The 17,603-nt window shown below is 36.1% G+C and overlaps 1 protein-coding gene across 2 annotated transcripts; it reads right to left on the bottom strand.

Moving 5' to 3' along the window:
• Positions 1-2,278: 2,278 nt before the first annotated feature.
• On the bottom strand, positions 2,279-15,773 carry LOC139811670 (uncharacterized). Of its 2 annotated transcripts, XM_071775994.1 has the most exons (3): positions 14,591-15,773; positions 14,158-14,410; positions 2,279-4,815 (listed from the first exon to the last, which is right to left on the bottom strand). In XM_071775994.1, the coding sequence occupies exons 1-3, from the start codon at positions 15,110-15,112 to the stop codon at positions 4,331-4,333; spliced, it is 1,260 nt and encodes a 419-aa protein (XP_071632095.1). In that variant the 5' UTR covers positions 15,113-15,773; the 3' UTR covers positions 2,279-4,330. The 2 variants fall into 2 exon arrangements, with proteins under 2 accessions (XP_071632095.1, XP_071632094.1); XM_071775993.1 differs by having other exon boundaries at positions 14,158-15,773.
• Positions 15,774-17,603: the final 1,830 nt, after the last annotated feature.

Below are 17,603 nucleotides of genomic sequence, written 5' to 3'. Positions count from 1 at the left end.
TTTAGAACCAACCAATCAACGCACTGTGTTGATAAGACGAACTCAACAGTTGTGTCTGCTGAACGCGGCCATACACTACCGCCAGTACATCCATTTTCGAAATTGGTACTACGTAGCCACGTAGCCATTTTCCGACACTGCCGATAAAACATCATTTTGGTGCGCGTCCGTGCTATCATAACATACGTCCTTGTCCCTGCCTACCCGAATCCCTACCTACCTACCTACCTACCTATTCATATCCCTATACCTACCCGTATTCCAATCTATAGTCCTACACTCCTACAGTCCTACCTATCCATTTTCCTATCTATTATGCTAGGTCTACAATGCGAGTCATAAAGTCGTGAGTCGTAAGAATTGACCAATCACAATCGAATTTGAGAAGAATAATCGACTGTGATTGGTCAATTCTTACGACTCACGTCTTTACGACTCGCATTGTAGACCTAGCATTATACCTGCCCGGGTTATGATCTATTATATTTAAGATTTAATTAAGACCGCGACACTATTTATAAAGGATCTAACTTACTGGTTAATCCAGCGGGATATCTGAACGGGATATCCCAAAGTGACACGATCACTTGGGGATATGAATGGTCGCGTTCAGCAGACCAAGCCACTCAGTAGCAGTCAAACGTGATTGGCTCTTACTTTTAGAACGAACCAATCAAAACAGTGTGTTGATAAGACGAACTCAACAGTTGTGCAACCGTTATTGTGTCTGCTGAACGCGCCCAATATTTCAATTATATCCCGCGAAAAATTGAAATTTATAATGTGGATGAAATTAAAAGATTAATAACGGGAAATTCATCGATATAAAAACCAACCGCGAAAACCGACCGCGAAAATATGAAGATGCGTGCATGATTATGCATGTTGTTTATGCGGCACGTATCTTGAAAATATATCAAGTAAAATATACAAAATAAATGACGTGAGATCCGAAAAAAATTACCGCACAATTGATATAATTATTATAATTGGATATTATAATAATAATAGTCTTACGCCGCGATACGTAAAAGTAATCTCGATATTATTCGTTGTTCAAAGTGCGAAAAGTACAGGTGTGGGAGCAGCAAGTAGCGTTTTCGCGACAATTGCTCTTACGAAATTCTCTCCGCTACGTTCGCTTCACTTGTCGCGTCTACCTGCGCGCGGGATGGTGGGAGGTCACGGCGCGGCGTCATGGGTGTCAAGCGCGTGCGGATCGTATATAGTTTCGTTCGAAGTTTCTCCGACGTAATTCTTCCGTCGCCGTGTAATTAAGGACGCGCCGCGTCGCGAGATTAATACCGGGAGTGCCGTGCTTTCAGTGTCGCGCGATCATAAGTGACGATATCGTCGATTTTCGTTCATGAACGTCGTCGTCGTCGCGTCGTTTAGTGAGTGCGACAATGGACCAACGGAGGTGGATCGAGGAGAGGAGGAGGGGGCCTGGGAGGCATCGGGATCGGGCAACGGCGGAGCGACCGTGAGGTGAGTAGTTATTCCTTTATTATTTTTCTGTCCTGTCAGTCCTGTGGCGGATGGCAGATTCAACAATAGACGTACGTAGTATTAATATTTTCTTGCCCTTATATTTGCAATATATACTCCTGCACAAGCTATTTCGCCAAATCACAATCAAAACAAAAGTTATTTTTATATCTGTATAGCTTAAAATGCATTACGTAAATATTTGTATGATAATTTTATTACAGTTACGATAATATTGCTTTTAGACAAAAACGTTATTCAACAAGTTTGTTACAAGTTGTAACGTAACTACATTGTACTTATCTATAATTCTACTGAAATCAGATCTTTAGCAGAACTTATGGAGTAAAAATGTCAGTCGTGTATTATACTCTATAAAGCGACTCTTATTTTTTATACTGTAAGTAGGCGCCATCTAAAGTAGGTCTTGATAACATTCAACACGAGAAGAGAGAGAGAGAGAGAGAGAGAGAGAGAGAGAGAGAGGAGAAAGGGTCGGTAATACATTTCATAATAGGCAGACGACGGTCTTAAATCTAAGATCCATAGAGATATAAGAAATATCGACCGCATAGTTATTTTTACAACATGTATATTAAAATAATTATGTACAAAGTACAAATTAATAAAATTTTTTGCACTAAATTTGCAGATGGCAATATGAAAAATGTGTGTATTTCGAGAAAGCTCCATAAAAATTAAAAAAAAAATTAACTTTAAAATTTCGAAAAAAATTAATTTTTATGTACATACATATATAATAGAGGGATATAAATAAAAGTAATTTTAGTTTTAGTACAATAATATTTTATTCTTTCTACAGAAGTCTACATGGTATTATAGACTAATGACATTTTATCGTAGTAGGAATGTCTTTATAGGTACGGAGCATTCAAATGGACCATCATGTAACTGACATAAATATATATGATTATGCTAATTTGTATACGTTAAACATGCGAATCTTCAACCCACTTGATAGTTTATTCGCAATCATGTTAGCCATTATTATTTTCATGAATTTTTGTCGATAAAAAGTTTGAAACCGAAATTTATTAACACTTCGTTCTGATGGATATTAATCCTAAAATTCAGTATACATATATGGGGATTTATAGGTGTTGTGATTAATTTTATTGGCCCATTATAGTTTGCGTAGAATATTATATTTACATATAAATACATGCACGTTGTTGGGCGAGAATTAGGTCTACAGTTATTAAATCATCACCGTTAGATAATTACTCGTAAAATTTTGTAATTATCAAGGATATTTCTGTCTACTGTTGTTAAATCATTCGTCAAGATAAATATTACATAGAAATTAGATCAATTTGGCGTTTTAAGATTGACTGTGACTTCAATCCTTAAATAATCAATAGAATAAACAATCATAAATCGTTTCATCATAAAGCTTTCTTTCGAATTAAAAATTAAATTGATGTACTATGTCTTCTATTATAATTTCAATAGCGATATTTTACATATATTTTGACATTTAAGCTACGAAACATTCGTTTCGTATTCTTTAAGATTATTCATAATTATTTCATATAGTAAGATAAAATTAACTCTTCCAGTATATTGAATGAAAGTATAGATGTCTTAAAATATTTTTTTGTTAGGTTTCATTCTTAATTTAGTTTCAAAATAAAGACGTGAGAAACATCTACTTCAGTAATTTAAACATATGTGTATTTGTAATTGCATTATTTAATTGATTATATATAGTATGTCGATGTAAATTTGCAAATTGTTTTTCTTAATAATATATATTTTAAACTGATTCATAAAAGAAGTAAAGTATAAAATAGTTTCTTGAAGAAAATCATTAAATAATTTAATTTATTGATTATAAAATACTGGAAGGGTTAAGAAATAAGCGGATGACAAAATTCAATTGCTATCATCTTACTTTTAACATGAAAACGTGACGTGTTGACAGTTTAATATTATATAATTTCATTCATTTTGCATAACTGAATTAGAAACTTATTTACAATTGTACAGTGAATTAAAATTTCATATAGTCCAGAAGGCATCATAGAAAATTAAACGTTAAGCACGTTGTCGATGAAATAGACGTTTGAGAACAGTTTAAATTTAGAATGTAATCGTTATATTTATCAATGTAAATAGGATAATACTCCGAAAAAGTTTTCTATAAAGAAATTAACTAGAAATATATAAATTCGCGCCATTATCAGCATTTACATTTACCTATAAATGTCACTATATTAACTGAGATACATGGTAACCTTGAAAAGAATGTGTGGATTGTGAAAAAATAAAATTTAAACTTATACAATTTTACAAGGCGCTTTTGAAACTAATTGTAAGATAAATATATATATATACGCGAAATAAATAATACGCAAAATTAATGTACAATCTGTCTTTAATGTACTAATTAAAAATAGTGAAAGTCAGGACGAAAAGACGATTCGGAATGCAACATTATAACATGAAACTGTATTAATATCTCTTTTGTGGCCATAATTTTCCTTCGCCACTTCTGAATCCGGATGATTCGTACAATATAAACGGAATTAGAGCACAATCAATGTCATATTCTATAATTTAGAAACGGGAAGATAGATATGTCCCGTATATTCATATATCACATACCTCTACTTTCAGGATACAGAATGACATTACTTGTCTTAACTCCTTCATATTACATTTTTATGATACAGCCTGAAATAGTGAATTGAAAAGTGATTTGTGGCTGCAGTAATTCTCATGATTCTTATTAAACTTCTGGCTCCGATAAATCACCGAGCTCTAACAGTTCGTCGAATCATAGACCGTAGTGCCGTTCGTTACTGCAGCAAAAGTCGCGTCAATCCTTGGAAGATGGGGGTGATTCCCTACTGTTGTCGCTGGGGAAGCTGGTCAAGCCGAGACCGCCGATTTCGTGGCTGGACGAGCCCGTCGGGGAATTGCTGCTGCTCCTGGCACCGCTCAGAGGCGTCACGTTCGTGCTATCCGCCGGTATTAGGCCTTCCTTCATACGCTTCTTTTGCTTCATCCGCCTGTTCTGGAACCAGATCTTCACCTGCGTTTCGTTAAGCTGCAGCGCGGTAGCGATCTCGATGCGCCTCGCTCTCGTCAGGTACTTGTTGAAGTGAAACTCCTTCTCCAGTTCGGTGAGCTGTTTATTCGTGAAATTCGTGCGGCCTGTATTGTTGAAGCTACCAGCGATACCGGCCAATGAACCGGCGATGCAGCTCACTGTTCCGCTGGCGGTGCTTCCGTACACGGACGAGCTTGATCCTGCGGCTGCGCTGCCACCGAACTCGATTACATTAGGATTTGATTTCGTCGCTGAAACAAATTCGTTGATTTTGCTTTAAATAGAATGTTTATGCTAAGTAATTATAATTATATATAGGTATTATAGACGTTAGTAAACTGGTTGGCTAAGTTTTGCTGACATGTTCCTTAGTCAATTTATAATCAATTTTTTCTTAGCAAGAATTAAACGATTGAAAATTAAATATTTTATACATATATGTTTTATAATTTTAAACAAGTTTCAGTAATGTTAATAGATAATGTTCTTGTTTTCGTTTAATTTCAATTATATTTTATCACAGTGTAATCTAAAGTTTAGCTGCTGAAATATCCATGAAAAGATTTTTGTCAGTCAAATATCTGCTTCAAGAAGAAACTTGAACAATTTTTGCTAACTAACATATGTAAGATATATAATTTTTAGTCAGGCGATTTATAAGTATGAAATACGCGACGCGAATAAACGCAATATTCTCATTGAACGAAAACGATCGTTCTATTTCTAATTCAGATGTAACTTTCTAATATAATAGAATACGTAACAGACGCGGGCGCAATATGTGTCGAATCAAGATCAAGTCAAATCCTTTAAGTGACAGTCGTTTGCTGGCCATAACAGCTGGTCACTATCCGGGGAGCAGTTTTAGGGAGATGACCTGTGCAAAGCTGAGAGAACGGTAGGGTTGAGCCCTAAATCTGGATCAAATTGCATCAGCTGTAGAACAAACATCCGTTACGTCGTTACGTGAAATTTTTGATTTTTCTGCTCTACCGATGTTCCAAAGATGATTAGTAATATTCAATCGGTTATTATCTTATAACGTCTTATAAGACAAATTTTTGGTTTGAAAGATAATGCAATTAAAATATTGAGGGGCAAAAGTGACGCGTTTCGACAGAAGGATGAGGATACATTATGAAAATTAGATTGTTATTTAGACTACGGTATGTAGCAGTCAATTTACTTAATGGCAGGGGGTGGACAAAACTGTCAAGCCACCGCCTTAAAGTCACGTCTTCCCTATTATGTACATTTTCCTTCAGTATCTTCAGCTTGGCCCTTCGATATTTTTATAATACATTTTTGTTTGATCTACTCTGGGAAGTTATAATATCCTAATGTTCTCCTTTATGCCTCTGAAAAATCATGCATCGTATATACAAAATATTTATATCCATTAAATGACCTTTGCAAATTTTCTAATATAACCGAAAAGATCAGTCACTTATACTGAGGTCCTGAATTTAGCTTGCGGCCATTAAGCTTACGCTTTTCCAACCCGAATAATAAACTTGGACAAGTTCTATTAGGCGTGCCAGTGCCAGATACAATAAAATGTTCCTCGTTTCTGCGACTCATTCATCAATTTAGCACTTTAACGGAGGACCGACTACGGTGCAGTTGATTTTCTATACGAATCTTCTTTGGCAACAACGAAGGTGTTGCGTATTCGTACAACGTAGAAGAAGAATCTTTAAATTTTGATAAATTATAATCAATACATGCATGCAGAAAAGTAGATATAAATGAATAAGTAGATATAATAAAATTGGGTAAATAGAAAAAGGATTCGATGTAGATTTATATACTTTCAAAATAAATGCGATATGCAAATGGAGATTGAATCTCCGTTACTATACAAAGTATTATCGACAAGTTACGCTCGTGCATGCTACGCAGAAATTATATCGCGAGCACGCATCGAATATTCTTACGTCAGCGGCCTCCTTTACCCTAAGTTCAACGCTATATTGCATGTAGAAATTAATAGTCGCAATTTTTAATGCTGAGAAGCTTTGTGAATAAATTTGCTTCGTAATATAATATTGATAAAATGGGGAAGAGAAAAGGGTTGATACACAGGGAGTTTTTAATAACTGAGAGATATTGACCTTTAATTATCTTCCATAAGACATGTAGGTGCACTCTCAGAGCCACATTTTATAACACTTTATATTGTTACTGCCGAATCTTTTGCAATCACGCGAGGGGCTGAATCGTGCAGTTACGGTGCGAATCGTCAAATAGATTTTTCAAGTAAAAGATTTTTTATTACGTAAATTATTTAATATTAGACGCAATTTAAACACACACTATGTGGCGAAATGGAGTTTTATGATTACAGCTGTAAAATGTTCTTTTGATAAGCCGTAAAAACATCGTTGTCTTTTAAACTGCGGATGACTGAATTATCACGAGACACGATGCACGTATTTATTTAGGAACTTAGGTGGGTGGCGTTGATGCGGATAATCCAGACATTATGTACAAATCAAATACAGCTGGATCCTGAATATTGGTACAACAGTGCGTCTCTAAAAAAAAGTCACTACGAGCTTCGATTATAAAAATGGCTTGTAGACAGTTATTTCCATTCACAGTTATTTTTTTGTTTCAGATACGCGTTTTATCCTAAATCCAGAAAATTCTGTGAATTGGGAAAAGCACCAGTGCGCCCGTATCTCTGTCCTCTCTGTAATATAATACACAAGCATCTTGTACTCTCCTGTGTTTACCATCACCTTTCCTTACGTCATGCCATCCCCACGGCTTTTAGCCTTTGAATAATATTTGAATTGCGTAATGTTCCTTGAAGGGAGAGACTATCGACGCATAAGAGCACGCATAAGTGCAGATGATCCCGCACGATCAAGGGATCGACTTCCCATAAGTAGCTGTCACTTTTTTTTAAAACGTAAATCCAAAAACTCATGTATGATATCCTCGTATATGATGTGTTAAAATCATACTACTCGCCGAAGTTGTAATTCATGATGTATCGATAATTAAAGAAACGCAATTAAATTTTCCAAGCCACCTGACCCGCCCAAAATTTTTCTCAGAGATAATATATCTAGCCGCAAGTTTATCGCAAGAACTGACAAAACGATTTCGTCGGCACAGTTCCTTTCATTCGCAACCCCCTGTCAGTCATTGTCATGCCCCGTCGGCCGCGTTGATTTCAGCATTATGATAGGTAATATCCTGAGTCACAGTCGCGTACGAAAAAGCAATGTTGTGTATCATAACGGCGCGGCGTACGTGTGGAAGGGCTGCGTGCAGCACGTTCGACATTCACACTCCGGGTTCCCCTGCGTTTACGTTCGTGTGTGTGTGCGTGCGTGCGTTCATGAGTATGCCCGAAGCATTTCCCGGTGAAATTAGGCTCAGCACGACACCTCGTGGGGGTCTTTGATAAGTTTCGCGCGCTTTCTTTGCAATAACCCACCCCAAGCTGTAGCACAGGTGCCGGTTGCTTTGGGGGTGAAGAGTTTCCTCATGGAGTTCTTCATTTAAATCGCGATTTTGATTCAATAAGTTTTAAAATCTTGTCATCATTCGCCCTATCTCTATTCATCTGTATAAATTAATCGCAAAACTTGATCTTTATCTTTTATTTAAACCTTCCTAAAATCAGAAGCTAAGTATATTGTTAATCTTTATGGGGATAACAGTATTATTAAGCCCAACCGAAAATCGTTAACAGCTCAACGTATGAAGAAGAGTATTAATCGAGTTCGTAATAGTAGCCTGCTTGCGGTTAAAAGTAACGTGTAAATACCGTCTACGGCAATTGAGCCGCGTGAAGGAAGATTACACAGCGAGCCGTCGACGGTGCGGCGCGGAAATGAAAATCACCGTGAGGCGAGACACGTGGACAGCGTCGGCGGCGGTTGTCGGAGTCCGGCCGAGCGGATCTGTCGGGCCGCGATCGGACAGGAATAAGCAGTGGTAGCCAGCGCTGCCGGCGCGTTGAAGGGGTGGCAGGGGGCAGGGGGGGACAGGGGGGACAGGGTCGGCCAGAGGAGGGTCAGTTGCGCTCTGCCAGGGTTGTGTTGCGGGATCCGGGGTTGCCGGGTTCGGCGGGTGGCAGCCCGGGTGGAAACACGCGAACGATCCTCTGATCCCCTCGCGAGATATCGGGCCACTCACTCACGCGTCCGCCGGCGACCCTTGCGGAGCGGCGCGCAACATGCCCAGCCAGTTGTTCGACTCTACCCACAATCTCTGCCCTCTCTCTTTCTCTCTTTCTTTGCTTTTCTCCCTCTTTCTCTTTCTTGCTCGACTTTCCTTCCTTTTTTTTCCTTCAATCATGCCCTCCTTCGAGTTTATCTCGCTTCCTTTCCCGTTTATCCAATGCGTCTCTCTATCTTCAGCCGCAGCTTTCTTCGTGCTCTTTTTCGGTTTCTTCGTATCTTTGTTCCTCTGTTCGTCGTCTTTCCTTCACTTTCTCCTTCTATCGTACGTTTTATTCCCTTCGCTATCGTCTTCTCGGTCTCTCCCAAGTTCAGGGCTGGCGTGCACGCCCGGCGACGCCCCGTTTTGTGGTTTAAGTCCCGCGGGATAACTTGATCAGAGAGATTTTCTTTATATTTTGTATAAGCGCACTTATTGCGTCTGCTAGGATAATCCGGACCTTGCTGGTCAGCGAATTATTGCGTTCGTGCGAGCGTATAGTCACGAAGCATTTTTGTTTATCAATCGATAAGGCGGTACGTATATAGTACCTTGTTTATGCACAAGTAATATGTTCGTAAGGGAATCTCTCGTGACTGTAAAAATCTAACGTATATGAGACGTATAAACAATATCTATGGTTTCCATGAAACTTAGTACCATAATATTTATAAGAGTTCGATAAACTGTTACATGGAGTATACGTGTTGTGCTCGTATAAACGATCATGTCTCCATCATTTTGCTTTAATTAAAACGTAATATGTTATACGTTGCAATTTTTTTCTATGCATTACATAATCACGTATGTGTTTGATTACATCTAAGCGCATGAAGAGAACGTAAGGAAGTCGACAAGCTGATGGTGAGTTTTAGCCTCGCCGTAATGCCGCCCCTGGTATATATTCGGTCAGAGCGTCGATAGCGACATGCATATTTTAAGTCAGCCTAAAAGGTGATAGTCTTCGAGGAAGCAGGGTAGCACCGAAAGTGGGAAGTAATCCATGAAGTGTGTTCCCGATAAATATTATTTATTTTGTATTTGCTATGAGCAAAGATATGCCTCTTCTTTATTTCGCCACTTTTTGCTGGCAGGAATATAAGAAAAATATTATTTATTTTTTAAATTTTAATTTTTAATAAAATGTTAAATTTAATATAAACTTTATACGAGCACAACAATAGTTTATTATCTAGTACAGATATGATTTTAATTTTAGCCAACGACAATTGAGTTTTAACGATTCTTTGCTGCAAAATTTTGAATGAACTACAATATTTAGTATTAAATTTATTTAAAATCTAATGCTATTGTTGGAGTAGTTTCATTTCATCTATACGAGATGCAAGATATATTATAAAACACGTTTGAAAACACAGCTTATGTAACTATATCAACTTTATAATCGACAGGAGTAATTGCTGTGCTTGCTGAGATTGAATGACAGTTATAAGAACTGCTGGTCACAATCATTAAAAGTTGACACTGTCTGACGACAGAAAAACATAACAAAGATAAAAACATTTCTATCTTTTATTGACAATATATGATATAGAAGATCATATTGTAATATTAAATATTACAAATATCACGATACTTGTGATTTTCTGTATTGGCTAAGGCATTACAACATATTGATAAGCCGAGGTTTTTGAATGAAATTCTCCATTTCTTACCATGACAAAGATATGGAATTATTACTGCTATGTTACGAGGGGACGTTGGTTTGTCTCGTTTTTCTCCGCGCGGTATTGCCAATCCCGCTATTGAGTATAGAGAGAAGAAATCGAGTTTAGTATGATAGATTGGGCGGGTTGACAGCATCACGACGGTCTTTCCGTCTCTCCTGTCTCGCTCCAATCTTGACTAAGGGTGGTCCGCACCGGGCGCGTCCCCATAGAGACCTTCTATTCTGGACCCTCTGAAGCATGTTATGGAAGCAGGGAGGGAAAAGGAGCGCTATTGTAAGTCCTCGGCCAACCAAAAAAGTTAACCAACCAAAATCTAGCGAAATCGCCCCACTGCTCTGCTCCGCCCATCTCGTTACTTCTTTCGAATTTTTTCGTCGTAACGTATTCGTTACGTACTATGTCTTTTCAGTTCTCACCCAGCTCTAAATGTAACTGCGTTAAATTAATTGTATCTCATTTAAAAATTTCCATTCTTCCTAATGATACTGAACGATTATTATTATACATATGTTTGATATACAATCTTATATTGTATTTTATTGTTTATTTAAATACAAGTTCTATTATCTATCTTCTAAGTATCTTCACAACATATTATTTTGTATTGATATTATTTATTTATTATACTATACTATATTATAGGCAGTTATTACGAAAGAGTTTACAGAATATATTCTAAAAACTTTCAATTACACAAAATAATATAACTACTGTAAATATTATATTTATGACAAAATCGTGATAAGAGATTTGTCGAAGAAAATTGACTTGTACAGTGTATTAAAAACATCAAGATGTAACAGCAGGAGTAAAAACGAGAGGGGTTAAACGAGGGTGACAAAGTTTCATTTCGGTTTGCATGCTTTGCTGCAATAAACGTCAGTCCCTTTAGTGCCTGCGATGGCGTTATTAATTCGATTATAATGAGCTATTAAGTGAAACGCTGGTAATTCCGACAAGCTCCATCCAACGACTAAGCTCACACTCACTCTCTGAGTTAGGAGATTGCGGGGAGCACCATGGCCGTTAAGCAAATTAGTGTGAAGTTAGGGGAACTGTTCCGGCCTTTTTAGGCATTATTTTCAATGAGCCACGCTACGTCACTTTCATGGTCATCAATTCGACGTTAACACAATACGTAGACATTTTTATGGTATGAGAGTTCGTTTGCTAAGACATTAATTATAAAAGTCATGATACGCACATATACATGTATGCTATATATTATTTTTTTTAATTAAGATGTCAAACTTCTCGTGAGCACACATTTATTGATTAATTTTGAATTGATTTATATTTGTAACGAAATTATTCACACATCAATCTTTTGTAAATTATTTTATTTAAGTAATGGATGATAGAGCTAAATATATTAATTAAATTATCGTGATTCTATGCAATAGTGCTTACTACAAAATAGATGATAAAAATACTCACATATTGCAATAAACAAGGAAATATGAATAAGTATATTTTCCTCATGATTAATACGTGGAAGTTTTATTTCAATACACATACACATATACTTATTTAGTAAATTTATTATCTTATCATTATTAAGAATTAATCTGATAAATTCGAGTATAAGACAGTTTTATTTAATCACACATCTTATCGTAAGATTAACAGATTAAGAATCTGTTAATGCTCTGCTTACTATTGTACAATATAAATGCAATTGTCTCATATATATATATAAAGATTTTCTACAGTCCCAATATTTAAAAATACATTTGCAACTAATCCTCTTATTATATACGATACATGAGTAACATCTTTGTTAAAAAGTTTATTTAATTGGTTATTAAATGATATCATGTCATTGCAAATATTAAATTTGTAATAAATTTCTCATAAATATTTATATGCAAAAATTTATCTTTTATTTTTAGAATATTAGATAAATAAATTTTAGACAAATATAGATGTAGAAAGAGAAGACATATTTTAGACTAATATAGTTAAATAAAAGCATACTAGTTTATTATTATACGCCAGTTGTAATTAAAATAAATATTGTAATTATTTAAGTAAAAATGTATTTTGATGCAATTAATTTAAGATGTTCAATTTGTACATAATGCTAAACACATTTTGGATCTATAAATAAGCTTTAGGTCCGTTTTCTGTTACTGAACTGGCTGTACTAGTTCAGAGTTTATCTTTTTCCTTCTAATATGGAGTAAGAAAGATAAACTCTGAACTAGTGCAGCCAGTTCAGTAACAGAAAACAAACCCCTTGTTAATATTTAATTAATTTATGATAGTATATAGTAGAAAGATATATATATATATATATATATATATATATATATATATATATATTAATTTTGATGATAATTTTTTCTATTATTCGTTCCATGTGTACAATCTTATCTATTATGATAGTCTCTCATAGGTATAAACGAAAGTTAAATTGTAAGGTAAGATATCAGTGCTGATAAGTTTTTGTTACAAATATCTTGGAAAACACACATTATTTATCTCGGAATTCATGTTCGAATACGGTTCGACTTCATGAATGATGATAAGAGTCTGTTATTATAAACTCATTTGCTATCCTTTTATTACGATTGTATTTACGATAAAAGTGCAATTACGTTTTACGTATTAGTAATAAATTTAAATAAGAGTTTTGAAAACGGTCGGAACGATGTTGTTTAATAAACTTAAATCACATTGAGTTTAACAAATTTAATTTAATTTCCTAGAGTTGAAGACTATATTTATGTAAACTTTATCTGTTAGAGATAAGATAAAAAAAAATCAATAAAATATACGACAGCAAATTGCAGACTAATGATATTAAAATCTCATAAGGCTAGTATTATTGGGCGATACGAGTATGATTAATGATTATGGCAAACCGAGATTAGGTGCCGCACTTTATTAATTCTCATACATACAAATTGTTTGGAAGTCACTGACTTGGCGATTACGGAATAGCACGTCACATTCTGTCTTTGACAAACTGTCCGCCTTGTTTGTCAATCTTAATTGAAGACTATCTACGTAAAAATGGTTGATCTTCTATCTAATGTTACTTTACGAACTAATACTTGAATATATTGAATTTATGTAAAGTGTCTTCAACAAGATATGATTGGATCAAATTGTGCTTCCAGGAACTGAGATTGCTTCGTTGGCAATCAGCGAATAAACATTTTCTATGAACTTGCATGAGAGCTTTTCAATGGATAAAAAATAAAGGATTATTTAACTTTAAATATTTTGTGAAAACGCAATATTAATTAGATGTAAAATGCAGCATAAAATGTTCATGATAATGCACATAAAATATAAGGAAGATTTAAATAAATGACAATGTAAATTGCAATAACATATGTTTCTGTAAAAGTTACAGAAAAAAATTTATATTAGTAATATAAATTAGAGTAAAAATGTGATTATGATTTCTAATATTTATGACTTGTCGCAGAAATAGTTGTTGAATCAAATTGAATTCCTAAAACGATATAAGTTTATATAAAAACGGTATCGCACTATCTAGCAATGACAGCTTCTCAAATAACGGGGCCACGAGAGATAAGACAGCATGATTCTGCATCTTCGTATTCTAAGCTAATCAAGCGATGAACGAGGTTTAACGAATAGCTACCGGATCGCGCCCACAGAATACCTAATTTCACGCTAGTTTGCTCGCTGCACATAGGCGTCGACTCGACCGGAAATTTAAACTAAGTGTGGATCGTGACCACTTACCGACTGGCTTGGGTACGTTTCTCTTGACCTGCATCCATTTGTACGTAGGTACTTGTGTCTGTTGTTGCTGCTGCTGCTGCTGTTGTTGCGAATGATGCGCGTGCGAATGCTGCTGTTGGTGATGATGCCCGTGCTGATGGGGATGTTGTAGGTGACTGGACTGCTGCAAAATGTGATAGGTAGCCGTGTCCGAGCTCTCTTCTTTGTAATGTCCCGGCGGGTGCGTGGAGAACTCGCTTTGCTGAATCTGCGTCTGATAATGCAAAGATTCGTCCGAGGAGGATAGCTGATGAAGATAATTCGAGGTCCCGCCGACCGCTATCGGATAATCGGGTTCGTGGTGATGATGATGATGATGATGGTGATGATGACTAGAGGATTGATGATGGAGTTGCTGATCGTGTTCCGTTCTTGGATGACTAGTTGGGGGTACCGTGGTTTGATGGAGACTGCTACCACCGGGTGGATGATGGTGATGATGATGGTGATGAGGATCCTCTCGGTAAGCAGCCTGTTGAACGTGGTAACTTTGATGCGGATCCACCGAGGCTACTGCGTGTGGCTGTTGGTTCGAATACGACGAGGACGATGCGTAATCCAGATTGGTGTAGCTCAGGCCATTCTCCGAAGAGATTATCGCCGTGGTGGAGCCGTTCTCGTGGAGAACGGCACCCGTCGGAGAGTAGAAGCCTTGAGGCGGCGTACTGGACGACGTGCCCGAATCGGCGGTTAGGAAACTCTCGGAAGACGATGAAGAATATGGCGCCACTGCAGTCTGGGGGTAGTAATGAGTTGGAGCTACCTCCGGGGAAGGAGGCACAGACACGTGACCGCCGACGGATGAAGGCTGGTGATGGTGATGATGGTGATGATTTCCTTGACCCGAGAACACATAGTTAGGATATGAGTCAGGTTTGCCATAGGTCCCGTACATGCCCATGTCCATCATCATCATCCTTGTAACTGAGAGACGAATCAATTGACCACCCACTGTTTCGGCAACTCCGATGCGTATTGTCCAAGTGGAAACAAGAGAGATGATTACATCATAACTAAAATTGTACACTGTTCTCTTAACTGATCATTTTAACATTACGTATACAAATTTACAATCCTTTGGTTTTATATAAATACCACAAAGGAATAAACATTTAAATTTGTCCCGATAAACAAATTCACAATAAGCACAGAATTAATCAGTACTTGATAAGATTTCGAATAAAAGTCTTAAACGAAACAATAAATGTCCACAAGTTGCACAAAATATAAAATCACAGAAGCAACTATACTTAGTAATATTAAAGTATACAAAGTAATACTTAAAATCTTCAAGTTGTCACAAGTCGTCCACTAATATCACGCAGAAGGTATGCAATAGCTTTGTAAAATTTTACGGCAAATATTTAATATTTAAATTTGAATTTGATATGCTCTAAAAGTTAGTATTTAAAAGTCCGTCGAGAATAGGTAACAATGCCGATCCGCGGGCACTACGAAACATTAACCGTCGTCCACAAAAATAATCCGTGCGGACACTCGTGCAGTCGATCCGTCCAACATGGGCCGTTGGAGTGGACTGGTGAGGTGGACTAGCGTAGCGGAAAGCTGCACACAGGTGAGACTGACCCGCAGTGGTCTGGCGTGTTTAAGTTTTCCTTCTCTCTCTTGCTTGGGCGTATCACCCAGACGGTAGAGTGGAGGTATTGCGCTGCGTGAGATTAGTTCCAGGGGGTGTCCCCATTATCGGAGGGCGGTACTTAGATGTAGTCACGTGATGACGATAGGGCGGTGCCAACCAATCATGGGCGAGTCTGCGCGCCCCGAGTCCACTGCCTCATGATGGATCACCAGTGTGAATTTTATTTTTCGTTCCTTCTTTTTATCTGGCACGCTGCAGTTGACACTTATCGTCGCGGGTAGGAGTCGGGTATTATATCTCGGTACCCACCTTCTATGCTATCCAGAGGCAAGCAACCTCCGCCCTTCTATCCCTTGGATAGGTTGTTTTGTGCCTTCTGCCTTTTTTTCCTTCTACGCTCTTGACGGGTCTTTCTATGTACTTGCGTGTCTCGCTCGCCTCGAGGTACCAAGGTACCAACATCCTGCGTTTTTATTATAACTTGACGGTTGATAGTTTAATTATAGCTGATCTACTATGTAGTAGATACTACATAATCTATTCAATTTTATTAAATACGTTAAAATGTTGAGAATCGAATTGCTATAAGTTGATAACCAAAATTTACAGCCATTTTATTATTTACTAAAAATATATTTTTAGTGAAAGAAATAAAAATTTATACTATAATTGTGAAGTAAATAAAGTAAACAGAATACATCTGCAAATAGCTTTCGTGTAGACTCGTAATGTCTGAAAAAAATGAAGATAGATAATTTAATTTGGTAGCTGTGTCACGCTAATAAATAAGAAAGATATTTCGGTCACAAGCGCGCGACGCACGAAACAATTTGTGACTCTTCAGACTGCTAGGATATTCATCATCCTCACGTCGTCGAAACCCTGACATGACAATACACTACTTCTAAAGATATAACGAAGGACTAGGTCACATTCGACGTCGCATCTATGAAAAAAATGTTAAAAACTCCTTTAAAATTTAAAGAATTTTATTTTATGCGCTTCTCTCTACTTAAAATATCTTATTTTTATTAAAACACTATACATTAAATATAAAAGTTTTATGTCTATTAGACTAAAATTTATTAAATATTAAGTTCATTAAATATAAAATTAAAAATATCTTTAAAACAGTTAAAAAACAAAAGAACATAATTTAGTAGTAATTTTACAAAACTGTAAAAAATATTTCTGCAAGCAATATTTTTTCTTAAGCTTAAGGCACGTGCATGAAGATTTTGTTTTTTTACCATATTGTTTATAATTTAATATCTTTTTTTTATTAATTTAGAGCCAAGTTTTCTTAATAAGAATATTACAACATTAGAATGTTAAATAATTAAAGAATGGATACAAGAGACTTCTTGCGAATTGAACTTGAGGAAAATAGAATACATAAGACAAAATATAGCTTCTAATTAATTTAAAACAAACTTCAAGAAAGTCTGAATTTGAAAGTTAATAATGAAAATATACACTGTTAAATTTATAGTGTCAAATAATTCTCAATTTGAGTTATTTTTAACCAGTCCTGTAGGTCGCCACTGTTCCTACTTAATATGTTTTTGAATTTAAATAAAACAATATTAATTTAACTAAACCAATGGAGTTAAAATAATCCTGTTTTGTGATAAAATAATAAATTTCGACACACATGGTAGTTAAAAATAACAAAATGTTATTTAACTCAAGGTATTGGTTTAAATTTTATTCTTTATAATACCTATTTAACAGTGTATAAAGCATCTACTCATACTACTTATAAATGTTAGCAGGTTGTACGTTTTTAAATGGCATTAAATAGCAT

This window comes from Temnothorax longispinosus, chromosome 4 (assembly GCF_030848805.1).
Source record: "Temnothorax longispinosus isolate EJ_2023e chromosome 4, Tlon_JGU_v1, whole genome shotgun sequence".
Lineage (NCBI taxonomy): Eukaryota > Metazoa > Arthropoda > Insecta > Hymenoptera > Formicidae > Temnothorax > Temnothorax longispinosus.
This window is presented reverse-complemented; position numbering and strand designations above follow the sequence as displayed.

Excerpts from the sequence above, each read along its gene's own strand:
- LOC139811670 (XM_071775993.1), bottom strand. The coding sequence starts at position 15,112 with ATGATGATGATGGACATGGGCATGTACGGGACCTATGGCAAACCTGAC. Across the intron at positions 4,816-14,157 it reads AAACGTACCCAAGCCAGTCG|CGACGAAATCAAATCCTAAT; the intron begins GTAAGTGGTCAC and ends AATTTGTTTCAG.